Source organism: Mauremys reevesii, linkage group 16 (genome assembly GCF_016161935.1).
Source record: "Mauremys reevesii isolate NIE-2019 linkage group 16, ASM1616193v1, whole genome shotgun sequence".
Taxonomy (NCBI): domain Eukaryota; kingdom Metazoa; phylum Chordata; order Testudines; family Geoemydidae; genus Mauremys; species Mauremys reevesii.
The window spans coordinates 27,121,828-27,148,425 of NC_052638.1; the positions used below are offsets into that span (position 1 = coordinate 27,121,828).

The 26,598-nt window shown below is 41.6% G+C and overlaps 2 protein-coding genes across 5 annotated transcripts in view; one reads left to right on the top strand and one right to left on the bottom strand.

Annotated features, from left to right (window-relative positions):
- CDH16 (cadherin 16) overlaps positions 1 to 18,878 on the top strand; it is a 56,601-nt gene extending 37,723 nt beyond the window's left edge. For both annotated transcript variants that reach the window (XM_039503929.1, XM_039503930.1), the window contains 5 exons: positions 594 to 727; positions 4,216 to 4,455; positions 8,102 to 8,218; positions 17,021 to 17,137; positions 17,467 to 18,878. In XM_039503929.1, the coding sequence (XP_039359863.1) occupies positions 594 to 727; positions 4,216 to 4,455; positions 8,102 to 8,218; positions 17,021 to 17,137; positions 17,467 to 17,561 (703 nt within the window). In that variant the 3' untranslated portion in view covers positions 17,562 to 18,878. The remainder of the gene's footprint in view (positions 1 to 593; positions 728 to 4,215; positions 4,456 to 8,101; positions 8,219 to 17,020; positions 17,138 to 17,466) is intronic.
- Positions 1 to 26,598, bottom strand: part of PDP2 (pyruvate dehyrogenase phosphatase catalytic subunit 2) — a 125,585-nt gene that overhangs the window by 16,188 nt on the left and 82,799 nt on the right. For 2 of the 3 annotated variants that reach the window (XR_005589131.1, XR_005589130.1), the window contains exon 3: positions 15,977 to 16,153. The gene's annotated coding sequence lies outside the window, so the exon portion shown is untranslated. Of the gene's footprint in view, positions 1 to 15,976; positions 16,154 to 26,453; positions 26,587 to 26,598 lie in introns of those variants that run through there. The other variant, XR_005589133.1, reaches the window with a different exon arrangement.

Here is a 26,598-nt window from a genome sequence, read left to right on the forward strand (position 1 = left end):
CAAGTGATTTAACTCATTGAACTGAAATTGATCTACACAGCCCCCATACTCCACATAATAAGAGGCTCTCTCATTGACTTCAGTGGAAATCACCTGTATCTCTCTATAGGAGAATATGGCCCCAGGAGAATTTCTATCTACTGTCCCCAGTTTACAGGTAATGCTCCTTTAAGAATTCCTTAAAGGAGACAGGGTTATTTTCACATTTATTTATACGACATATCTGTTTTTAAAGCTCTGGGCTTGAATATTTCAGACTCACTAGATATTTTGTCAATTCCATCTTAATTTTTGATTTAGCAAATTAGAATTTTTTTCCTTTAATTTCATTTTGGTGATTTTCACTTTACCCCACAGTCTGAATCTTACTGTTCAGGGAAAAGGTGAAGTGAATTATATAATTAATAGCTGCATCATAAATGTGCATAGTAGAATTGGCGAGCTAATGAGGAATAAATCATTCTGCTTGTTGTGAACTTGCAATGATATTACAGCCTAATAACATAACAGAGTAGGCTACGGTCTTATTATTCATTTAATAAAATATTAAATTAACATACTATAGATCACCGCTATCACATTTCACTCTGCAGTTACTCCCTAAGGAATGATTCAATGAACTGGCTTTCCATTGATGAGCATTCTGGAGAAGTTAGAGTCATGCAGGCTTTGGACAGAGAAATGATGCAGGATGTTTACACAGTGCAGGTTATTGCTCAGGACAAAGGTAAGAATGTGTGTTTGGTTTTGGATGAGAGATGTTTCTTTTGCTCTCAGGCACAGGGAAGAGACAGAGGTGATGCAAACAGGTTTGTAAGTGGCATATTTGTAAGTGGGTATATGTCTAAATAAGACATTCAGTCTACATTGGCATAACATATGCATTTGGAACAGGGGGGCAGAAAAGTTGTGCTTGTTCTAGACTTTGACACATCTCTCAGATAGACTCCATGGAGAGACACTGGGCCAATCTCGATTACAAAGACAGGAGCATCATGAGTCTATGAAACCTTGCATGATTTCACTAATTTTGCAAACAGCACGGAGAGAGATATTTCTATTTTAAGGTTTCATTCCTGCTTACTTTAGGGACATGGGACTAAAGACTTCTGTAAGCAGTGGTGGGCTTGTGTTTACATTATGAGGTAAAAACTGACAGTTCTGTCATTACCATATATGAAATGTGCAGCAGAACACACCTTCACCAAAATCCTTCCTTAATGGACTTACTGGTGGTCCATTTACTATTGAAAAGGACAGGTTGCACTTCCTGGACCTATGCATCATCTACACAGCCGTATCTGAGATATACAGACTGCAAGGATTAGTAATTTTGACGATCTGTTACAGCCAAATTCTGCTCTCATTTACATGCTGTAAATTTGAAGTAACATCACTAAGTCACAAGATTTACATCAATGTAATTGAGAAAAGAATCTCATCTTTTGTTTCACCATCAAACCAACCAACCTGAGATATCACTTTTTCCCCCCCGGGTGTTTTGTCAATTTAAAAATAAAGTGAGCACTACAGAGCTGGGATACTTAAGGGAAATTGCTTAATGTCAAGAAAACAAATTATTTAACAAATATTTTGAAACATACCTAAAGAAAAGCTAGCTACTTTTTCTGTGGTGAATGGCTTTGATTAACAGTCTGTCTTCCATACCCCTCCACACTAAGAATTGTATATGGATGGCCTTATTGAAATGTCCAGACTTAAACTCGTTCAGTTGTATTTAACAAGAGAGTTTGCTGAGTGATATTCAATTCACATTCAGCATCACAAACAGCATAATTTGATTTTAATTTTTCTAACTCTACCACCACTGCAATCAGTGAACACAGGTGCATGGTTTGATTGTATGGATGGAAAATGACGAGGTTGTTTTTGAAAGACCAAAGCTGTTAAGTAAAGCATATCAACCATTTATTCCTATAAACACTGTTTCTCAGCAATGATTCACACTTCAATGATGTCACAAACAAATTTACTTAAAAAAAACCAAAAACTAATTCAGGCAAGAACATTCCTCTTTCAGCCTGTCTGATTCACACCTGTGTCTGACACCAGACAGAGAATTTACTATTGTCATTGTCAATGAAAGAATCATATGTGAATGCAAGTATTGTAATTATATAAAAATTTTCTATGTCGTATGAAGTTATAGTCATCTGGCTGCAGTGTGTAGTGGATGAAAGGCTTGGCATTCAAATTGCCTAAAGGCACCACCACCACTGAATGGTAAATCACTGAATGTATTTAAAGGGGCAAGGTCAAGGAAATGACTGATCAGATGATTTCTTTACAGACGATAGCAGTGAGAAACAAATAGGATGATTCATTCCAAAATATAAATAGCCACAAGCACTCAAAAGACCCAATCCTGCAAGGCACTGAAGACAGTAGGAGTTGAGGCAGCTCAGCACCTTATGGAAGGAACTTGGCACATCCCAGGATCGTACCCTGATGTCTTAGTGTTCCCTGGTTACTGAGGGAAGGTCCATTCATAGAACTATCTGTAACCATACACATAGTGTTCTGAGTACTAACAGGGCACCAGTGGAATCACCTCCACAGTTCTAACACAGATCCTGGCTGCTACTACTTAGTAAAGGATCTTTTGTTCCTACCGCCACTTTATCAAATTTATATTGGTAAAGGTGCTAGTGACTCAACTTGAGGCTCACAGGACTTGCCACACAATACAAATCATTCTGGCTTTTGCTCATTTGGTTGGGGCAGAGTACATGGACAGCTTTGATGTGTATCTTTGTCCGTTAACTCTGACAGGGATTTCATGACTATGCTGATTAGGCCTGAGATTTGGAAAGTATTTGCCAATACATATTGTTTTATTGCAACTTCTAAGAAATATCAGTCAGTTCACCTAAGAGCACCCTCCTCACATGGGTTGAGACTTAAATTCTCATCCGTTGAACATCTTTGTCATCCTTCTTTAGATTCTCTAGTCTAGGAACATCCCTTTTATGAAGAGCTTAAAATTATAGATATTCCTTTGAGTGTTGCTGTATCAAAGCAGCATAAAGAGGTGTTGTTATACCTCTCTCCTACAAGTGATATCTATATCATACATCACATGAAAGACTGCATTCAGACCCAAGTACTGAGTTTAAAAAAATAAAGATGATTGGTTTTAATTTTACCAATGCACTAATAAGAAAGCTGGGACTATATTTTCAGCCGTTGCTATTTAAATGTGCAGACACAAAAATGCACGCATATATGTGTGTGCACAAATGAGAATTTGGTCTTGCAGACTGGATGCTGTAATTGTGTGCATTTCACTTGTATTCTAGCAATCAATAGGTGTAAATGGTTGAGAACACCTGAAAATTTGGCACTGGAAAGTCTACACCAGGGGTAGGCAACCTATGGCAGAGGTGCCGAAGGTGGCATGTGAGCTGATTTTCAGCGGCACTCACGCTGCCCGGGTCCTGGCCACCGGTCTGGGGGGCTCTGCATTTTAATTTAATTTTAAATGAAGCTTCTTAAACATTTTAAAAACCTTATTTACTTTACATACAACAATAGTTCAATTATATATTATAGACTTGTAGAATGAGACCTTCTAAAAACGTTAACATGTATTATTGGCACGCAAAACCTTAAATTAGAGTGAATAAATGAAGACTCGGCACACCACTTCTGAAAGGTTGCTGACCCCTGGTCTACACTGACTTCCTATGGGGAGAAAGGGTTAGAATTTCTGACAAAGTTAGATAAGGAGATGTGCTTTCATACTCCTCCTTACAAGTTACTTGAAGGTTCTCAAGACCAAATGATTCATGCTGTATGACCAGGCTGAAAATGTGAGGAAGCTTGCAAGATACTAGCTGTTATATTACCTAAGATGTTAGATCATGATCGCATTACAGTATTTGATTCAGAACTGTATTCTATTAAGGCTTTCTGTGAACCTCATTTCCTTTATATGATTGTCTGGTTTCATGGAATTACACAAACCTTCCCACTTTCTCAAGTTTTATGGCCAAAGCTTTCAAAAGGGCTCAGCATCAGGGCCAGATTTTCAAAATAGCTCAGAATGCTGGGTGCCAGTTGGATACTGAACACTTTTGAAGATCTGGTTCCAGATTTCCAGAAGAGCACGGAAACATTATAAACAGCAGTAATTCTAGCTCAGAAGTAATTTCACTGCAATTTTATCTGCTTCACTTTGTGGTTTTCTTGCAGGTAGCCCATCAATGATGGTCACTGCTGATATAGCAATCCACATCTTGGATGTCAATGACAACTCTCCATTCCTAGTAGGAGACTACTCCAAATCCCATCTCTGCACACCTCAGAGGGAAAAGCAATCTATCATTATCAGTGCATTTGATCTCGATGGGGCAGAAAACAGTGTCCCATTGATTTTTGCTCTTGCCAATAGCCCCATGCTTCGGAGAAACTGGAGGATCAACCTGATCAATGGTGTGTGATTGTGAATGGTAACTATAGGCTTCATTACAGAGAAGTGATAGAAAGCCCTGTTTTAGTCCCCCTCTACCTTTGTCTTAGGAAAATTGTTTGGGCTGAGAATTCCATGTTGAACATGAAGGCCTAGGAGAATGTTTGTGGGAAGTGGGAAGGACAGCTGGCAAATGGTTTTTCCATTACAGGTCACTAAAAGGTTATTCTGATTTCAAAATTTGCTTTTTGTTCTTTTTTGAGTCTTACACTTACAGCTTTTTACTACACTTTCAAACGTTCCACATGGTTAAACACCCCCAGAAAGCTCAGAGGTATTTGAAGGAGAGGAGTTTTAATTAAGCCAAATGATCAAATATTGTTTGTTATGGGTGGTTTGAGGGTACAATCCTGCTCCCTTTGATTTCAATGGGAGTTACTGACCCAATTCCTGCCCTTCATAATGCCAATGGGAGTTTTTGTCATTGGCTTCAAGTAGGAGCAGGATCAGCACTTGATCATGCTCCTTCAATTGACTGGTTTTAGCCTAGACAGCACTAGGATTTTTCCATAGCTGACTGCGAACAGTTCTCCATTCCACTCAAGTGATGGAGGGCAGTATTTTTGGGGTGGGGGTTAGGGGGCAAGCACTCCAGGTCAGCACATAAGGGTTGTTTTATTAGGGAGAACCAGTAGGGTTTTTTTTTTCCTAGTTGAGATTGAAAATACAGTCCCATTATAAGGCTGATTTTGATCTCCTTGTAACTTTTAAAGAAGAGTAATAGTCTCACATTTTCCAGCTCTTCCAGTTAAGTCTCAATAGCAACTAGAAGATTTTCTGAAAATGCTGATTAAACTGAGTAGGCACTTGGGGATCAAAAGACTTTAAAATGGCTCCCTGTTGAAACTTTTGGAAATTGTCTCCTGTGTGTTTGTGTGCATCTGACTACCGCATTCGATAACATTACACAGACAATTGCAAACATTTTAAACTTTGGTTCACACAAGTGGCAGTTTTCAAAGGCAGGAGTAGTAAAATGTTTAAGAAACTGTCAATATTTGAAAGCCAGATGCGATTATCATTCAGTGATGAAGCTTACGGAGAAAGGAATTATAGCAACAGAGAAAGGTTTTGTGATCAGCCTCTGAACTAATTCAACCTCTGGTTAGTTTTCAAAAGTCAAAGGAAGTTCTCACATCTGGCAAATAGATCTATGAGGTGTTTACATGGAAGATGCACAAATACCAGCTGTATAAAACTCTAAGATAGAGAGAGAGATGGGTCCGTAGGGATTTTAATATAACATTTGTGTTAGTCAGATACCAAAATCAAAGTATTTTCTCTTAAGGGCTATTGTTAATAGGAAATATTACTTAATGTATTTGTCAATGGACAATGAGATTTTTTAGCAAGTCCTTATTATTGCTGCTTCTTGAGAATAATGTTGTAAATATAGTTTAATAGGAAAGTGTATATCGTTATGGAAACATTATGTATTCATCCTTGCAGTTGATATTGATCAGTGTGTGTCCTGTGTGTGTGTGTGTGCGCGCGCGCGTGCGTATTTCCACTCTCCTTTGTGTATTCTGAGGTTACTGATGGAATGGGGGTTATTTTGGGTCAGAGTTAAGGTTGCTGTGTTGTGACATAACACTCATTTCTGATCAAAATAATGGGTGAAATCATCACCCCTCCTCTGGTCCCTTTATGCCAGGTAAAATTGCCAGAGCAGCAAAAAGGAGGCCTACAAATCCTGGCTCCAACTGGGGGAAAATTCTCCTGGCGCCGGGTCTGTGGAAGACAGCTGTCAGGCTGTCTCCCAAGCACCCCTTTGCAAGCCCTGGACAAGAGCAGGGACTGGCCTGGGAGGGGTACGTTAGAAGCAGGGCAGAACATAGTACTGCAGAGATTCCAGGCAGTGCTACAGACCATATGGTGGCGCAGGGAGGTTGCCATAACTTAGCCCCAGAGCTTCCTAAGGTACACTGGGGCCTCCTCAGCCTCAGCAGCCCAAGATCAGGCAAATGCTAAGGCACCATAGCCTCCCTCCCCCTGGGCTGTGAGCTCTGTGCTGCATGTGTTAGAGGTGCAGCCCAGTATCTCAGCCAGGATATTGTTACATGGGCAGTGTAAATTGTATGGTGTCCTTAACTCCATTTCCTTCCTTTTGATTGTTTAGGCTTCATAAATGATGTGATCGGCCATGCATTGATGTCACTTGGCAACCTTTTGTAACAAAGATTTTTGTGTTTGGCTCTCATAGAGCCTAGTGCCACAAGGTGCAGAGTGCTTCCTGCCTTTAGAACAGTGGTTCCCAAACTTGTTCTGCCGTTTGTGCAGGGAAAGCCCCTGGCGGGACGGGACGGTTTGTTTACCTGCCCTGTCCGCAGGTTCAGCCGATCGCGGCTCACAGTGGCCACGGATCGCTGCTCCAGGCCAATGGGAGCTGCTGGAAGCGGCGGCCAGTACATCCCTCGGCCCGCGCCACTTCCCACAGCCCCCATTGGCCTGGAGCAGTGAACCGCGGCCACTGGGAGCCGCGATCGGCCAAACCTGCAGACGCGGCAGGTAAACAAACCAGCCCGGCCCGCCAGGGGCTTTCCCTGCACAAGCGGCGGAACAAGTTTGGGAACCACTGGTTTAGAACATACAGCACCTTGTGGGACTAGGCCCTCAATCAGCAAGAGCACTAGTGGTGCTGATGCCTTGTGATTACAATCACACTGGAGACTGCTCTGTAAGTGGTGGCTCTGGCAGCCACTGGAAAGTATACTGAATATTTTCAAAGAGAACAGGAGTACTTGTGGCACCTTAGAGACTAACAAATTTATTTGGGCATAAGTTTTCGTGGGCTACAGCGCCCTTCATCGGATGCATGCAGTGGAAAATACAGTAGGAAAAAATATATATACACAGAGAACATGAAACAATGGGTGTTACCATACACACTCTAATGAGATTGATCAGTTAAGGTGAGCTATTACCAGCAGGAGAGAAAAAAAACTTTTTGCAGTGGTAATGAAAATGGTCCATTTGCAGCAGTTGACAAGAAGTTGTGAGGAACAGTGTTTGTGTGTGTGTGTGGGGGGGAATAAACATGGGGAAATAATTTTACTTTGTGTAATGACCCATCCACTCCCAGTCTTTATTTAAGCCTAATTTAATGGTGTCCATTCTGCAAATTAATTCCAATTCAGCAGTCTCTTGTTGGAGTCTGCTTTTGAAGTTTTTTTGTTGTAATATTGATTACCACTACAAAAAGTTTTTTTCTCTCCTGCTGGTAATAGCTCATCTTAACGGATCACTCTCCTTATAGTGTGTATGGTAACACCCATTGTTTCATGTTCTCTCTGTGTGTATATATATATCTTTCTACTGTATTTTCCACTGCATGCATCCGATGAAGTGGGCTGTAGCTCACGAAAACTTATGCTCAAATAAATGTGTTAGTCTCTAAGGTGCCACAAGTACTCTTGTTCTTTTTGCAGATACAGACTAACACGGCTGCTACTCTGAAACCTGAACATTTTCATTGTAAGGTTAGAAGAGAGGGAATGAATGCAAGCCACAGCTGGTTTGTGTTGTTTTTCTCTCTCTCCTTCCCTTCTCACCCCCAGCTCTGATACTTGTCCTTCTGTTTCATTTTGCATGTTCTCTGTTACTCCGCAGACACACATGCTTATCTCACCATGGGAATCAGTTGGCTGGAACCCAAAGTGCACCTTGTTACCATTATCCTGAAAGACAGTGGGACTCCATCTAAAGCCCAACACATTCAACTACCAGGTAATAAGAACGCATGTCATGCTGAGAGGGTTCTTATAACGCAGTCCATTGATCTACTCCAGCGGTTCTCAAACTGTGGGTCACAACCCCATTTTAATGGGGTCGCCAGGGCTGGCTTAGACTTGCTGGGGCCAGAGCTGAAGCCCGAGCCCCATTGCTTGGGGCTGAAGCCCAAGGCGGTGGGGCTCAGATTACAGGCCCCCTGCTGTTGTTGAAGCTCTTGGGCTTTGGCCTCCCTGCCCGGAGCAGTGGGGCTCGGGCTTCGGCTCAGGCGTCGGTCCCCTCTCCTGGGGTCATGTAGTAATTTTTGTTGTCAGAAGGGTGTCGCAGTGCAATGAAGTTTGAGAACCCCTGATCTACTCTTTTCTCCACATTAGTAAGGTAAGGCGTTATAAAGATCTTCCTTTGTAAATTATGGTCTCTACCGGCCTCTCTCTTTTCCCCTCTTTCCATGTGGCACCTGTAATGTAGCACCTGCAGTGGAATGTCATCTCACATAGCACTCACTCAGTTTGTTTTCTGGGTTTTAATCTGGAGGGTGTTTTTTTTATAATCACACTGGTGTTCTATTATTTAAGCCATTCTCATTATATACAGCACCCCATGTGCTGTACACCACGCTGGAGCTTCAATTTTAAAGCTATCAGTACAGACATCCGCTTGTAAAAAAAAGTCTTGCCTCACGTCAGGCAGCACAAAGAGTTGGTAACAGCAGAGAGATCTGGCACAGGGGGAGACACAGGGTCAAGTGCAACCTCAGGAAAGTCCCTGATTTGACAAGGTTGCTCAGATATGCTGGCTGTAAAGGTGACATGCCCGCTAAGAGACAATAGCAGCAGCAGAACATCTTGGGGTGGGTGATTGCTCCTCATCTCAGCTAGAGATACAGTGCCCCCATGGCAACCCTCTGAAAGGAAGAAGGATCACTAAGAGACAGACTGGCAAAGAGAAGACAAAGAAAGAAAGAAAGAAAGAAAGAAAGAAAGAAAGAAAGAAAGAAAGAAAGAAAGAAAGAAAGAAAGACAGGAAAATCCAAGGATACTCTTTGGACCTGTCTTGGTCACTTCCAAATAAAGGGCTAAATAATTACAGCTCCCCTTTGCCAATACCCTAGGAAGTGGAGCGGGCACAGGGAGCCTCTCCAGCTAGCACATCAGTCCAGGAGCCAGACAATGTAGACCTAATATTCAGGCTGTGTGGGGCAAGTGACTACACCAAGCAGCATGGCCAGCAAGGCTAGCAGCATGGCCAGGGTTCTGCCACACTGTGTGACAGCAGATGCGGTTCCTTTTTGTAGCAGGTGTAAGCACAATATAGCATGTTCACTGTGGGATGGTACATGTGTCTGCATTGCACTGATGAAAGTCCTCAGAGTATCTCCAGTCAGCCACCTTCTCCCCATACCTCCTGGAGAGAAGCAAGTCCATGATTTGGCCGATAAGGGAGACTCATGACAAGGGGTTTAGATTGGATAATCAGAATGGTCCATTCTGGCCTTAAAATCCACAAGTCTGAGGTAAGAGGTTTTTAAGGTCAGGCTTGACAAAGCCCTGGCTGGGATGATGGGGGTTGGACTAGATGACCTCCTCAGGTTACTTCCAACCCTGATATTCTATAATTCTAAAAGGTGAAATATTCACAGCAAGCTATTCTATATGTGCAGGACTTGTAGATTATTTCAAAATTCTCCAGCCAGTGCAAATTGTTAAGTATAACAGAGAAAGATTTCATGCTTGTTACTCAAAGTGTCCAGGTTAGGAACATGCCTCAGCAAAAATAAAAATGAATTTTCCAGAGAATTAAACCATGTAGCATTGAGCTTCTAGTGGCCTAATGCCGAGGCTGTTCTGTGCATTCCCACTGACACTATTTTTGCTGCCTTCCTTCAAACTGTCCTGAGTGCCAGAACACATTTTGGGAAGAGCAGGTTTGTTTCTCTGACAGTGTGTACATGAATGCATGAATGATAGTTTTGCCTTGGACCAAGAACCGAAAAATCTATGTTTCTGTTTTGCATCTGAGCTGTTGCCTTTGTATTTGTGAAAACATTTGTAACTTCAACAGAAGATATGCAGTCAATTATTTTATTCTCTACCTTATTTGTGTCTTATTACCAAGAACCTAGACCAAACTATTGTCTGGTGGAACCTCTTGTGTTAGTTATGTCATGTAAAGAAAATGAAATCTTTCCTCAAGGATAAACACCGATGCTAGAGCCCCAAAGAGTTACATAATTAAGGTGCCCTGTTCAAGGACTGTATTAACATATTTTAACTACCAACAGTGTACCTGTTAACAGTGCATGTACTGCTCCTCTCCCAAGTAAATATCCACAGTAATTTTCCTACTACAGACCCAGATGAAGCTATGGTAATTGGATGGAAAAGCACCACATGTGAGAGATGGCTGGGGTGGCTGCTGATCCATAAACAGAGATTTCGTCTAATGGTTGCTATTTAGAGACAGAGAGGGGGAAGTATGGAGACTGGAGGAAGAATAAGGGTCTAAAGAGTCAGGGAAGACAGACCAGTGAGTCTGACTTCAGTGGCAGGAGAGATCCTAGGCACATGAATAAGAAATGAGATCACAAAACAGGGAAGAAACATGAGCTGTTAAACATGAGTCTACATAAATAGTAAATCTTATTTGATAAACTTTGTGGAATTTACTTAGAGGATAATGAGCAGAACACACAGGATTGAACACAGCAAATAATCTACTCCAGGTTCAAAAGAAGGCACATGCCATAACACAGCACAGTCTGCTAGTAGCTAAGGCTCTAAGTGCTGTAGAGAAAATTATAACATTAAAAAGTGAAAGCAGCTCAGAACAGGAGTATCATCACAGGTGTCATCTTTTGGGTCTGTGCCAGTGTAATTCTGAGCAGCTTATATGAGCAGTATGTTTGAGAAAGGGCCTTGTACCTTATATTTTATACTGAGCTTTGCCTCTGGGCATCTTTATCTTTACAAAACAGGATTTGGACAGCTGTATTTGCTATTTAAAGAGCTGCTCTTGCACCTTTAGCAGACCAGGGACATTGCTGCTGCTGATGTTCTGCTATGGTCATTGTCTGAAAGCAGCTACAGACCCATTTACAAACAGGGCTTGAGAGTTCTCCCAGGCCTGTACTCACCTATGGAGGGAAGCAAAGCCCTGCTGCTGCAGTACAGCTGAGAGGGATAACTTCTCCCAGGGGAGAAGGAAGCTGCCTGCTTTGCTCTTATATTGGGACTGATAAGAGGAGGAGCTGGAGAGTTGGGCTTAGAATCAGCTCCTAATCAAGGAGCTATGCAAAGGGTCATGAGAAATTTGAAAGGGCTGGTGGAATGAGCTTCACTGCTCTGAAACCTGTCACTTTACTCTGTTGTGGAGAACAGAAGGCTACCCCAGGGGCAATGACTCCATCTGGCATTTGGAGGAGATTTTGAACATCGTCCTCATGTTTAGTGTCAGTTCTTACAATTTTGCTTGTTTGAGCCCTGTACAGAAGAAACAGAATTGAACCATCTCCTTCCCCTTGACCCCAGAATGTCACCATGGGCAGATGGTCAGTACTGCTCACTCATCTAAGTGTCTGACAGGAATGACCAATTGACCTTATGGCCACTTTTACTGATGACACTCACTCAACTAAATAGATAATAAAGGGCTCAAATTCAGAGACAGCTGGATAGGTTAGGGGCACATATGGATAGACTAATACTGTCTAGCTTAGCATTGAGCATGTTTTTAAATTAGGAGGCTAAGAAAGGGAAATCTTTCTGCAGTACTTACCTGTACAAGCACAGAAAACACATAACTAGTGCATTCAAACTTGACTCTGCGCAACCTTGCAACTTGGATGCAGTGAGTGTGAAACTCTACCAAGAACTCTACCAGAATGGCTCCTCCACTGTCCACGCTTAAGTGCCTGTTAAAGATCCTCTTGTCCCAATGCTTATCGAGTTGACTAGTTTATAATCTGACTGTTAGTGTTCCCTTCCCCTAACCTGTCTGTCCTTAAGACTGTGAGTTCCTCAGTGCAAAGACCATCCTCGAAAGTGTCTAACACTTTCAGACAATGTTGCTGAAGTTGCTACTGTGAGTAAAACACTGCTAAGAAATGATGTAATCTAGGAGAGTATGTTGATTATGAGCATGCATATGAGCAATCCAGGCTTACAACAGTTTGAAATTCCAAGGACTAGCAGGATGGGGTTCACCCACATTAGGTGTGCATTCATGGGCATGTTTCCTCTCACTGCATAGGTCAGGAGTATCAGACCAGGTTGCTGTACCATGTGTTGATGAGCCTTAATAGGATAAAGCACATCCTTGGCTATGCATCTGGCCTGGAGAAAACCCTGGTCTGGTTCACACAGCTACATGATGTGGCAGTGCTGAATACAACCTCTCTGAGGCAAAGTGGGATGCTTGATTTGTTCACAGCCCTGCCAGGCTCACCACTCAGGGTGCTCCTCTGGCTCACCACTGTTACATAAATGTGCAGGCATCTAAGTGCTGGGACAAACCTAAAGGGTTAGAACAGGCTTGTGTGAGCAATGAACAAACGACACCAAAATAACTGCAAAACATTTACTGACTTAATCTGATCCTGCACTGAACACCTGTTAATGTCAGTGGGGTTCTGCACAGGGGTTCCCTGCCTGGAGCTCACTCCAGAATCAGGGACATCGTTGGGAAAACTATATTTTAATGAGACATTTCCTCTTTTAGCAGACAGTCTGCACTTCAAGGGAGTGCATTCTTATTTCTTCAGTCTGGGCACTGCTGCAAAACATAGGAACACACAATATACACCAACAACCTATAGCATAACTAAAATACAACAAGACCTCAGACATATTCCTATTCAGCACAGTTTGGGAATCACGGGGTACTAGTTTATGTTTCAAATGCTATTCTTATAGTTTCAGTTTTATATTAAGTCACGCATTCTGTAACTGGATGCTGTGAGCACATGGAACAGATTCAGTTGCAAGATCAGAATCAACTACACGATGCCACAGTATATTGAGATTTCTAAATAGTTAATGTACTGTAGTTTGTTTTGTCTGAATTCATAAGATGTTTCAAAAGCCTCAGTTACATTTTATAAGGTCAGCAGGCACTTACATTTTTGGGAGCCCATTGCAGTAGATGTGCGTGGGTTCAGTAGTCTGTAATGTTTTGATTTTTGTATTTAAAATTGTTACACAGATTCATCTGCATGCATTGCACTTGTATTTGAAAGAGAACCATTTAGAGGGGCTATTTTAAGGATCATTAAGTGGAACATCCTAAGTGCGAACACACTGAAAAGATAAATGGAAATATTTAATATCGATGCATCACTATTCTGCTGCACCCCAGTTGTCTGTAATCAGACTACTGTTCCATAGCTCCTTTTTAAAGACTGCAATAAGAAAGTAAATACATATAATGAACTGTAGCAGTAACACCATTCATTAACACAGGCACTTACTTTCAAATAAGAGAATTCTGTGAATTCAATGGCCAAATCCTAGCATACCTATAGCGCTGGGAAGACAGGAGAGAAGAGTTCTCTAAAAGACTCTTTCACCCTCATAAGAGCATTGCAGGATACTGAGCTATTGCTCCGTTGAATACTAAGGGCATGGACGTTATGAACGGAGTCACTGCCATACCAGGTCAGACTGAAGTCTATCTACTCCATTGTCTCTGGTAGGCTACGTTTACACAGGGATAAAAGACCCGCAGCATGGCCATGGCTGGCCTGGGTCAACTAATTTGGGCTTGCAGGGCTCCGGATGCAGGGCTAAAATTTCTGTGTAGACATTCGGGCTCAGGCTGAAGCACAAGCTCTGGGACCCTCCACCCATGCAGGTCCCAGAGCTTAGGCTCCAGCCTGAGCACGAACGTCTCCACAGAGACTTTTTCATCCCTGGAGCCTGAGCCCCATGAGCCCAAGTCAGCTGACCTGGGCCAGCAGTGGGTTTTTTATCCCTTTGTAGACGTAGCTATAAAGGCCAGTGTCTGATGCTTCAGAGGAAGGTCTAAGAACCCACAATAGGCAGACCTGGGAAATTTGACATCTCCCATTAATCTACCAATCTAATCTAATAGACATTGATTTAAACCCTGATGTATGAGATTTAATATCCTTTCCAAAATTTTTGTGAGCATTAACTGTTATATCTTTGGATATTCTTGTTATCCATTACATGACAAGTCCCTTTTTGAATCTTGCTAAGTTCCTAGCCTCAGTGACTTCTTGTGGCCATGAGATCTACACGCTATGTACTGTGTGAAAAAGTCTTCCCTTTTATCAGTTTTAAATTTGCCACCTTTTAATTTAATTGAATGTCCCATGATCCAAGTCTTATTGAAGTCAATAGAAAGATTCCCTTTGACTTCAATGGTCTTGGGACTGGGTCTTTAGTGAAACTGACTAGTGCATCTGTAAGTTTAGGTAGACAAATGCTCCACTTTAAATACATGATTAGCCTTACTGAACTCAAAAGGACTACTCGTGTGTAAGTTAAGCACATGCATAAATCTTTGCAGGATGGGTGCCTAAGAATTTCACAGAGATTTGGTCACACAAAGCTTTTGTCAAACGATTTGAATCTCAAATAAATGTATAAAATCACAGGTCTGTTTGCAGACAATCTATGAACAGGGGAAAGAACTAAATTCACCTTATAAATTATTTGTTGTAAGTTGTTCACTGGGTTCTATTAATGCAAATGATTTTCTCATGAAAGGGTTAAGACTGATATCTCAGAATTGAGGCTTTGTTGGTACATACAGAGTTGAATACAAGCCAAGCTCTTGCTTTTAAAATGTTAGTTTATACAGCTAACTGTGTTAAGTAGGGTTGGAAAGTTGTTATTACTGAAGACGTTACTATTTTAAAATAATTTTGCTAATGATTTCTTTGCAATTTCTCTCCCTGTCACATTGCTAGCTAGGGCTAAAAATATACAGAAGATGATTTTTATTTTTGCCAAATAGCTAGGCAAGGGCAGAGAAATGGTTTAGGGTTGTTTACACCTCTGATAGGAGAGGTGGCTCATCAAAAAAATTTGGTTGAGAATGGGGATGGGCGAACTAATCTGGGCAAAATAAACTCTGAATCCTAGTCTGAAGATGACCTGATTTCCCATCTGTTTGAGTTTTACCCATATGAATACCAGGTCTTTGCCTGTGCCTGCTTATCCTTTTCTTTCATAGTTTTAGATAATTTTCTCTGATTCCCATTCTTGGATTGTCAAGAAGGAGGGTTTATTTTGTTACAAATAAGGCAGAGCTGAGTTCAGCTGCAAACTCAGGATCCTCTTCCTTTCCCAACCTTGTAATCTTGTGTGACCAGGATCCCAGGGGAGCAGCACTGACTCTGAGGTCATTCAATTAGGGTGAACTGCAAAGAATGGGGCAGGCAATCCCCAAAGCTGGTGGATATTCCAACACTTAGATTTACCAAACCAACACAAAACAGCTTCTATAATACCTTACTGGTTACCAGGAAGCCAACACAGTTCCCTAAAAGCAATCCAGCATCAGGCCTTCACTCAGACACCCAAGTCAAATATGATGAGGATTACTGAAAATCTTATTCATCATATAAAAGAGGTCTACCAATCCCAAAGGATCAGACACATTACCTCCTAGGCTAATGAATATTCCAGACCTTACCCAAATACATGCTTACAGACGATTCTTATTAACTAAACTAAAATTTATGAAAAAAGAAAAGAGAGAGTGTATTGGTTAAAAAATCAGTATACCTACAGACATGAGGACAGTTCTGAGATCAGATTCATAATGGAGATGGTGGGCTTTGTAGTTGTAAAGGGTTCTTTCAGATTTAGTCCATAGGTTCAATGTCCATATTCAGGGTAATCCAGTTAGGACTGGAGATCTCAGCCTTATGACTTAAGCTTCCCCTGCATGAAGCATCAAGTAGATCTGAAATAAAAAGGATCAGGATTCAAAGGGGTTTTATACAGTTCCAGGCCTTCTCTAGACAGGTCGGAGTCCTTAGGAGAACAGTAGGCAATCATGGAGACTTTGAAGTAAACCTATTTCCTAAGCATCACCGGTAATTAGCAACACAGATTAACATAAGGCAATTGCTTGTTTTCACCATTCGCAGGTGATTTGCTATACATTTCAAAGAGAGATGAATACAGTGATATCCTATGTTTACATTAATTTAAATGTTAATATTTCCTTTTGATCTCTGAATTAACAGAATACAGCATAGACAGGGACTGCTCGATTACACTGATAACAATATATATGCAAACACACAAAAACACAAACATTATCTACTAATATGTCCCTAAAGGTTGAATCTGGGTCAATCAGCCTGCAAGCTGCTTAACCCTTTCTGGCCATGCGTCACACTTTGTATAAGATTCCTTGCAATTATATAACAGTGGTAGCAACAATTATTTGCATTGTCATACTCTAATCAGATAACGTCACACTCTGCCTTACATTTTTACTATACTTTACAACAAGAATCAGTACAAGACTTGGTGGAGGAGGCAGTATAGGCAGGTATGTCATATCCAGCTATTGTTAGTACAGACTGAAACAAAATAAGGGGTGGGGAGGGAAGAGGGTGGGAACATGTTAAGAGAACGTGCCCACATGGGAACTGATTGGTCCAGGCAGGCATAAGATCTGTCCATGTGGAGTTCATCATCCTCCCCTCCAGTGTGAGTTCTGACAAGAATGCTCTTTCAACTCAGGGGATTGTCCCTATTCATCTCTGATCTCCCTCATGGGAGTTAATCCTGAATTCTTTGTCTTTCCTTTTGAACCCAGTGACTATTTGCTTGTGTACCATGGAAGGAGAATGCATGCAAGAGGTTGGAAGGATGGAAGGAAAGCCTACAGTGATTTCTGCAGTGAGCGTTATCGTTGGTACCTTGGGAACTATAGGTATGGAATTGCCCACAAAAACAAAACAAATCAGAGTCTACTTTGTTTTAGAGACTCTATGTCTGCTCATTTCTAGCCAAGGTAGCATTTCAGTGGAAGTATTCGCTGATGCACAAGCTTTGTTTTGATATTCTTACTATTACCTGCCATAATAGTCACATTTTTTTCTTCTTCACTTCCAATATCATTTACAAACACAAAAAAAAAAACAACAAAGAAAGCAAAAAATAACAAGGACTGGTTTGTGAATTGTTCTAATACAAAAATGTGAACACTGACAAAAAGCTCATTAGTGTTAAACTCATTTTGTTTTCCATTTCTCCCCCCAGGTTTCTTCGTGCTCATAATCTTTGTTCATTTGACCCTCCTGGGAGCTAATAAAAAGAAGAAACGCAAAGCTCGTGACAACCTTTATAGTCCATAGCATGACACAGAAAAATAATGGTCCAACTTATTTTACAAAACACTTGCAAATGGATAGGTCAGCCGACACAGTGTATGTGTGTCTAATCACATTCAATACGGTACAGTATATGGGATATATACAGTATATATCACAAATAGTGCAGTGATTGAACTCCCTATGTAACTGAAATGTCATATTTCTTTAACCTAGGAAACCTCCTTCAATTAGAAAAAACAAACTAGAATGTTTTTTGTCAGTGTAAGAATATTTGAATTGAGTTGAAAAAGTAAATTGGGGACAGACAGAGAGGATCAAAGTCCCAGAGACTCCAGGTTTGAATCATCTTCAGCAATAGAAATGTGATTCCTTTCTCTCTTTAAGGGCCTGATTCTAAAAGGTACTGAATAGATACTCTTAGCTGGGTGTTGAGGGCATTCGGCACCTTGCAGGATTGAGCCCAAATGGAAAGCCCTATCTTGTCCCCATTCATGTCAACAGTGAAACTCCTGATGACTTGAATGAAAGCAGGATCAGGCCCCAAGTAAGTAAGAGAGCAGCACAAGTTCTAGGTTAGTCTGGACTCCATGGAAGCCTTGCTGATTTGGTAGAAACTTGTTCCCTCTTTTCTTTAGCTAGGGTACTTATTGTTAGAAAATTGCCTTGCATCCCTGTTGTGATAAGTAGTGTTAGCCTGTCTTGCAGTGTACTAGAGTAGCCCAGTCACATTGTGTGTGTATAATTCACTTCAATCCCCCATTATAAGACAGAATTTTTAACAATAATGACTGAAAAACAATCAGTAGCTATTTTACATCCCTGTTCATTGTTACAAATAATACTTTCGATTCTCTTCTTCCTGCCACTTGGAAGTTCATGGGTTCTAGTTATTCAGTGACAAGATCAGAAACTGCAAATGAAAGCTGAAGTACTTTTCAGAGCTACCATTCTAGTGGCCTCATTCAGCACTGCAGAAAAATATTCTTCTGTTCCTTCTGCTCCAGCTTACTGCAAGTAAAAAATAATGACTTTTGCTTTAAAAGATATTAAAGAATTGTAGATTTCTGGGAAGCTATCATTTTCTACCTGCTGTGAAATTTTCATGGGGCACTAAGCAGTTTGGGAGGCTAAATGATGATTGGAGCTCATGAATTTTATAGTGCTATAAATTGTATGAATCCAATAGAGTTTATTAAATATTGTAATTAAATGACCCTTTTGTTTTCTCTGATAAGTTAAGTGACTTATAAACTAGACTCTGCTCACTAAAGTATTTCTCTGCTTATCTTTATATTATGTCCAGATGTTGGAAAATAAATATGCACTATAAGAAATTAAAGCAACAACATTAACACTCATTTCAGATCTCTGCTATTCAATTAAATCTACATAAAGAGAAGATACTGCTTTTCGCATTGTTTCCCATGGCCGTGAAACATCAGCAAGGAAACATTGCCAATAAACATGGAGATTTAATATTTACTGGGCCTGAATCTCAGGTCTAGCCCAGTTGCTGGGAAGCTGGCTGAACTGAATTCCTGAGAAATCCCTGGTGTAAGTGAAATCCTTGGGTGGTAGAAAAGCAGCCAGAATAGCTCCAACACTCACTCCACCTTGATGATCCCTGGTTGCCAGAATTGACCCTAATGCCACCCAGAATTCCACTGTGGACTGGCCTGGCTCCAAGACTGAGGGCACACAAAGGTAACTTTGCTCACCAGCCAGCCCAGCTGCACCAAGCATATCTCAGCCACAGTCATGGATCTAGCCCATTGTTTGTAGTTATGTGACACTCATGCAATTCTGTATAAAACACACACGCTAAATACTTTCACTGACAGTGGCTGTGATTCTACGAGCTGTCTCTTACAGGTTAAAATACTACTTCTAGGGATTTTTAATGTCATGGATGATGATGGACATTTCATTTGGGTACTTAAAGCTGTGGGACAATTTCTGTGTTGATTTACAGCCTCTGCATACCTATTGACTTTAACTGACATCATCAGGATTGAAGTAAAGGAGAGTTAAGTACCTAAACTGCTTAGGTGCTTTTGTAAATTCCACTAGGTACCTATCTTTAGATGCCTATCTTTGTATATCAGCCCCTAGGTCTCCTAAGTTACCCAGGGGTCTGACTACGCTATAAATCCTACAGCAGCACCGCTGTGATGCTGCAGCGTAGACACTTGCTACAGTGATGGAATGGGTTTTTCCATCACTGTGGTAAATCCACCCCCTCTAAAGATGATAGCTAGGTCAGCTGAAGAATTCTCCTGTCAACCCAGCAGTGTCTACAGTGGGGGTTAGGTCAACTTAACTACGTTGCACAGAGTAGAACATTTTTCACAGCCCTGAGGAATGTAGTGAGGTCAACCTATGTTTTAGGTGTACACCAGGCCTCAGTGACTTTTGAAAATGTTACCCCCCGTGTCTCCCAGTTGTGGGTGGCACAGCTTACTGAGATTCCATTTAAATACATAACTTGGATTTTAGCCAGAAAAATGAGATGTCTCTTTCATAGACAACCACAGAAACTACCTATAAATCAGCAGCAGTTCATAGAGCAATCTATTAAAATACTGACTATTTAAGATGGCCTGTACTTCTGCTTTGCCTTCAATGGAGACTAGTTATGTGAAGCAGAGCCTTACAAAGAGAGGTGGAAAGGTGTAAGGACTTGTGTGGACATTGATAGTAACAGTTCCTCTCCCCAAAACCCACTTTATAACTCATTAAGCCAAACTGGTATGTACAAAAGTTGGATCATTGCAACAATAGCACAAAAGTTTGTGTTCTTGCATTTCACTGGTAACAATATGCCTGGCAGATGCAGATACAGTTGCTGACAGTAATAACAAGCCACTTTCCTCAGCACAACGATGGTGACGGGGGAGACAAGGTGTGGGTGGCATTTCAACTCTCTGGGAGGGTTGTTTGTAATCAGTGTTATTTGAATGTGGTTGTTGGCTCGTGATTTCCTTTATTTTTGCTGTGTAACCAAAAATCAGATACATACATCGTGTGGGCCTGGATTTTCAGAGCCTGGCTCCCATTTGCGTTTGCACTGTTCTGCGCAGGAACACTCCGGAGTGTACACTGCGATGCAGCACCACCTAGACTTTACCCCCCAGTGCACTCAGCTGATGGGATAGGAAATGACAATTCTATCACCTGGACATGCAGGTGTGAGAATCTCCACAGGGTTCACAGGTGTGCATGCAGGTGTATGTTCAAGATTGCATGCCCACAGCAGGAGGCTGGGTTTAGGCCTCACTAGAAATACAACCTTGTACTTTTCCGAAAACCATGTTATTTACTTGATAGTCTTGCCTGGCTTCTCCACAACCTGCTGTGGTATTGGGAGTCTATGCATTGTGGGCTAGGCAGTCATTTGAAAAGATGTGGGTTTTACCCAATGCTCCATAATGATCCTTTACAGTCACTAGAATCTAATGTGTAAAGCTAGGTTTTTTCAAAGGAGACAGAGAATTAGGTTCCCAATTCCCACTGAAATTTACTGAGAGCTGGGCACCTAAACTCCCTTAGGCTCCTTTGAAAATCCCTGACTCAAGCCAAGGGTAGGCAATTCTAAGAAGTAGCCACTTGACGTTGTTAGCCATAACAGATTTTGTCCTGAAAGTCATCATGTCACCTTCTGGAAGGAGCTCTGTTGCACAGCTCTTGTATGCACAGCAAGGATTCTCGTTCTTCCCCCCAGTGGTGATCATTGTAGGAGCTCACACACTAACCCACGTGAGAGAACTCAGAGGATGGAGCAAATCCACAGAGGGGTCACTCTGTCAACTCGGCCTCCCTTTTCTAATTCCCCTTTCAAACTATGTTTAAAATTAAGGAGGTTTCAGTTCTGGCCTTTCCCTGACTGTTTTTTGGCTTTCTGTGAGCAAGCGCGAACATCCCCTCTTTGCACCCTCTGGACACATATCTGCTATCACCACAAGCTACACCTTGTCTTTTTAATTAGACAGGGATGTCCTGTTTTATTAGTCCAAGGTGGCAAAAACAGACACATGCACATACTGAGAATGTCACTGCCAATTAAGTTTTCATGATGATAAAGGAAGGAGCAAAAGCAGCATGAACTATTCCTAAATCAAGCAAAAGAAATCCAGCCACCTATTGTTTTCCTGGTAGCTGTAGACACCTCCTTGTTAGCTAGGTTTACAGTTGGAGTTGCTCATCGGCTTTCTGTGGATATAATCCGCTTACGTTTGATTAGCAGAAAGTTTCATTTCACTGTGTTAGAAAAATAGGCCAATGCAAGCCTGTTAGCAAGACTAGGCCCTTAGCATGGGTAGACTCAAGGCCCTTAGCATAAGTAAAATCAAGGCCTTGAGATGCAAGCAGAGAGAAAAGCCTGTGTCAGCTATTATCAGCTTAATGCTTGGTTTGTACTAGTCCATGCTTATCAGCAAGGCCCACGCTTGGCGTAACATATGTGCAGCTGTCTTTTTCTGCTTATGGCCAAAAGCAGTTAGCCTAATGGGTCATCTTCTCATGCATGAAGCCAAGAGTAGTTAGTATGATAATATAAGGGGTTAAAGGGGATATCTTATGTCTTCCTTACAATGATAAATGTATCCGTGCAGCTGCACTGTTATCATGATGGATGTATCCGTGACAGTTATGCATATCTTGTTCCTTTTTGATTGATATATGTATTCTATGTACTTCAATATTCCCTATAGATACATTTACAGGACCTATAGGGTCAGCCAAGTAACGCAAATAAGACGTCAACAAAGTTGTTTGTTTCGGGGTATAAAGGTAAGCCCATCCGGCCATGTAAGGTGTGTCTCTCTCGGGCATTAGCCGGGACGAGAACACCCGCTCAGCTGATCGATCAATAAAGCTAATGGTACTCGTCTACCTGTTTCCGTGCTTCCTTGGCGTAATTGGGTAAGCTCCAGGGAGAATCGGGCCCTTTTGGCTAACAACTGCCGGTTGAAAGTAACCTTTAAGAACCACAGCCTGTGCCTATGATCGCATTTAAGGTCATTTTCTTACAGGTCATGCTCACATGGTGAAACTTCAGCCCCCTTCTGGTCTAAACAATAAAAAATGAACAATCATTTTTAGAAACTAAAATGCAGTCAATTGGCTGAGGGGCCTTTTGCCAGTCCAAATATTTGATTTATAATTCATAAAAAACAAAACTAAAACAGCAAAAACCCCATACACACAACTATCCCCGGGGATTAGAAGCGGGTTTTGGTTCTGTTGTAACAAAGCTCTATTGAAAGAGAAGGTGGGGGAGGAGACCTTTGTTACAATTGAAGCTGATCTCAAAGCTTGTAACTTGTATAATAATTAAATCCACCATCTGCATGTTGTTTGTTCCTGTTTTTAGTAGCTTTTTTTTTTTTTTTAAATAAAACTGACCTCCTGAGGCTGACGTGACTGGGGCATGCAGTACAGCCTGTTCAGTTTAGACTTGGGACTGAACCCTGCACAGAAGTCAAATCTGAGACCAAAATATGCTTTGCTGGTTTCCTGGGGAGGGCATGCTTCCATGAGCCCATCATTCCATTTCTGAAGAGAGTAAACTCCAGTGGAGTTTCCACCTAGCAAACCAAGACAACTGATATCCCGTAGCAGAAGGGTGCCGGACTCTACCACCCTACACAGGGATGCAGAACTGATCTTTAGGTCCTAGAACCCTAAACACTGGTGCAGTGGGGTTAGTACTAAGGCATTTCTATAAATGGCTTTGCTATAGCTAAGTAAAGCTTCCCATAATAAATGTGCAACCTCACTGCATGAAAACCAGCTGAATTTCTGCTCTTCTTGTCCTTGCATTATGCATATTCATCCCCTGTCCTAAAAAGGTGATACCTATGAGTAAAATAAATCTCTTTCCTAGCTCACGGAATAGTGTCCAGGTTCAAGCAGGTGCTTTGAGGAGTACTGTAATTGCTAATACTTACCCAGTGATAAAAGCTGAACCATTGTTTCAAAGAGTGTCCTCAGGAGATGGTCACACAAACCCACTCCTTGCAATCATGCAAGATGCATTGCAGCATGGAATGAATACAGTATATTCAGTTATAATTCAAACTGTAAGAACACTTGCATTCATTAAAAAAAAGTAAAACTATAATTAAACAAATGGAGCATCGATGTCTCCTCTAGTGAGTAAGAGATTTAAAAAAAAAAAGATTGAGTGGCAAATAAAAATGCATTAGCTCCTTGAGAATTAAGTTTTATATCAAGAAGAACTTAATTCCCAAGGTGCTTCTCAAGTCATAAACAGGAGCCATGCAGCACAAAAGGTAACAGATTGTATCACAGTCCGTCTTCAGGAACAAGTCAGATGAAAGTCTCTTGTGCCGTAGTGATAAACCAGTATTGTAGCTCCATATTTGAGTAAAACATTCTGATTTGTCTGATTTGTGGAAAGCCTTCGTTTGGGCAGTCAGATTTCACTTAGCCAAATGCAGCAAAATTCCTTAATTCTTTTACTAGTGGGTCTATACTACACCATTAACATTCCATGGAAATCATTAGGACATACCTGCTATTTTTAGCAGCATAGAAAGTGCATTCTGGCAGAACCTACCTTAACATTCAGCAGCTAAGCAATTAAGGGGAACAGAAATCGTACTTTGTTAAAGTCTAAAACCAGACTGTTAAAAGTGTAAGATATTCACAGTTATACACTGATGACTTTGACAGCACATCCGTTCCCACTCCCATAATCCTCATACAATTTTTGCAGTCACGGCTGAAACAGAAATTGAGTGATAGTTGTTCAGATCCATATATAGTACGCAACTAAAGAGGGGCCGAAACTAGACAGTTTCCAATCCAAAATAAGCTTTAAAATCAGCAATCAGCCATTAAACAAATGAACCAAAAATGAGAATAGAGCCATTACTGTAAAAGGAATGTAAACATGAAGTGTATTTTTAAACTTTTTTCCATCCCCAGAGTGGCTATAACACCTTAAATATGGTAATTGTTTTCTCTAGACCTAAAACAGATGTAAAAGTTTATAAGCTCTCTCTTGATCCTTTTGGTTTATGCATGAGTGCATCTGACTTGAATACATAACTGCTGTGTAGGTGAAAGAGTGGGCACGCTGCTCAATTAACTGCCCCTGGACCAGCTAGGTAGACATGGATGCAACTGTGGATATGTAAATATACTCCTACCTTGTATGTGCGTCCATGCGTGCGTGCGTGCGTACACACACACACACACACACACACACACCCTTATCCTAGCTACTTTAACTGCTGCTGAGGCACTTTTAACATCATGCGAGTTAACCACACTGAAACAGCATTTACTCCTGGAGGAGTTCTGGGCCAAAAAATTAAAAGTTCTGCACACAATATTTTAAAATTCTGCAAAATTCTGCATATTTTATTTGTTAAAATAATGAAGTATAATCATGCCCTTTTCAATTATTTTGGTAATTTCTTTAAACTATAGACTAATGGATGGAGAATGGGAGTGGGGGGCATCGGAAGAAGTCATCAAACCCCCTCTGTCTAATAGTAACATAGCTAGTATTGACCCTTTACTTTCAGTTATTAGTCAACAAACATATGCAGCCATATTCTCAGTGTTACATCATAGGCAACTGAAGAGCAAGTGAGGGCTGGGGACTCCAACTCACAATTTATACTGGCTACTGACCATCTCCAGAAAGGCCAGTAGCAAACAGTTCATGGAGCACATTTTGATCGGAATTTTTTTCAGTCCAAAAATTTAGACCAGTTCTAATCGCTAAAGCACCATAAGCATTTATAAGGCCATACTGTCCTTTACAGTAAGGCTCCTTTACACCACTTTGGCAATGTAAAGGAGCCTTAACATCTTTACATGTTTTATACTCCTGGGGGAATGCATTAAGAACAATGGGAACAATTCACTAAGCAGGCAGGCTGCTACATTCTGCTCTGCCTGAGGGTCAGAGCCTATCCCACATTTACCTCATCTCAAAGCCCTGACTCTCCACTCTGAGCATGCTGCAATAGCGAGCGAGAAGGACAGAGTGTCTCTCTCCCTCTCACATGCATGACTGCTGAGCCCTCCCGCCCTGGCAGTGATTTATGTGTCTACCGGCTGCTCTAAGCGCCCAAACTAACCTGCCTACACTGCTGTGGAGAGGTGCATGACTGCTCTTGCAGCTTCCCTTTGCTTCCCTGTTAGGAGTCATTTTTCTACGGGGAAGCAAAGAAATCTGCGGGGGCCATTAATTTTGCACATGCTCAGTGACGCAAAATTCCTTCAGGAGTATGCATTTATGCATATAAATTTGGAAAATAACAGCCCAAACAAAAAAAAAATCAGTTCCAAAGACCTCTAAACTTTGGAAGAGTTTGGCTCTGGATCTGAAGTTGGCAGCCCTACTGGGTAGTCAACTAGCTTGCAGATTCTGCCTTCTTAATGTCAAAGGCACTCTGGCAAATGATGCTAACAACACACCTGGGAGTGGAAAAAAACAGTCTTGACTTCTTTTCCTCACAATCAGAATTCTGCCAGGTGCTAATGAGCATGCCTGCAAAAAGATGGATGCAGAATTAGGTAGATTTTGAAAGTGTGTCCACAGGGTTCCTTTACCCAGCCGGTCAGAGCGACTCATTACCAGTCACACAGAAAAAATCATATTCCTGAAAAATGCAGAGGAACAGAGTCAAGAAGACTATGAGGGGTCTGTTTAGCATAGACCTTTCCCCTTTCTGTGCTATTTTCCTCCACACACTTAATCCTTTCTCAAAGGCAACACAATAGCATCACACAGCAGTAGGGTTGCCAGGTGTCTGGTTTTTGACCAGAACTCCCAGTCAAAAAAGGACCCTGGTGGCTATGGTCAGCACCACCGACCAGGCCATTAAAAGTTCAGTCTGTGATGCTGTGGGTCTAAGGCAAGTTGGTACCCACCTGTCCTGGCACCACGCTGTGCCCCAGAAGCGGCCAGCAGGTCAGGCTCCTAGGCGGAGGGGCCCTGGGGCTCTGCGCACTGTCCCTGCCCCGAACACCGGCTCCACACTCCCACTGACCAGAAGCCATCTGAGGTAAGCCCACA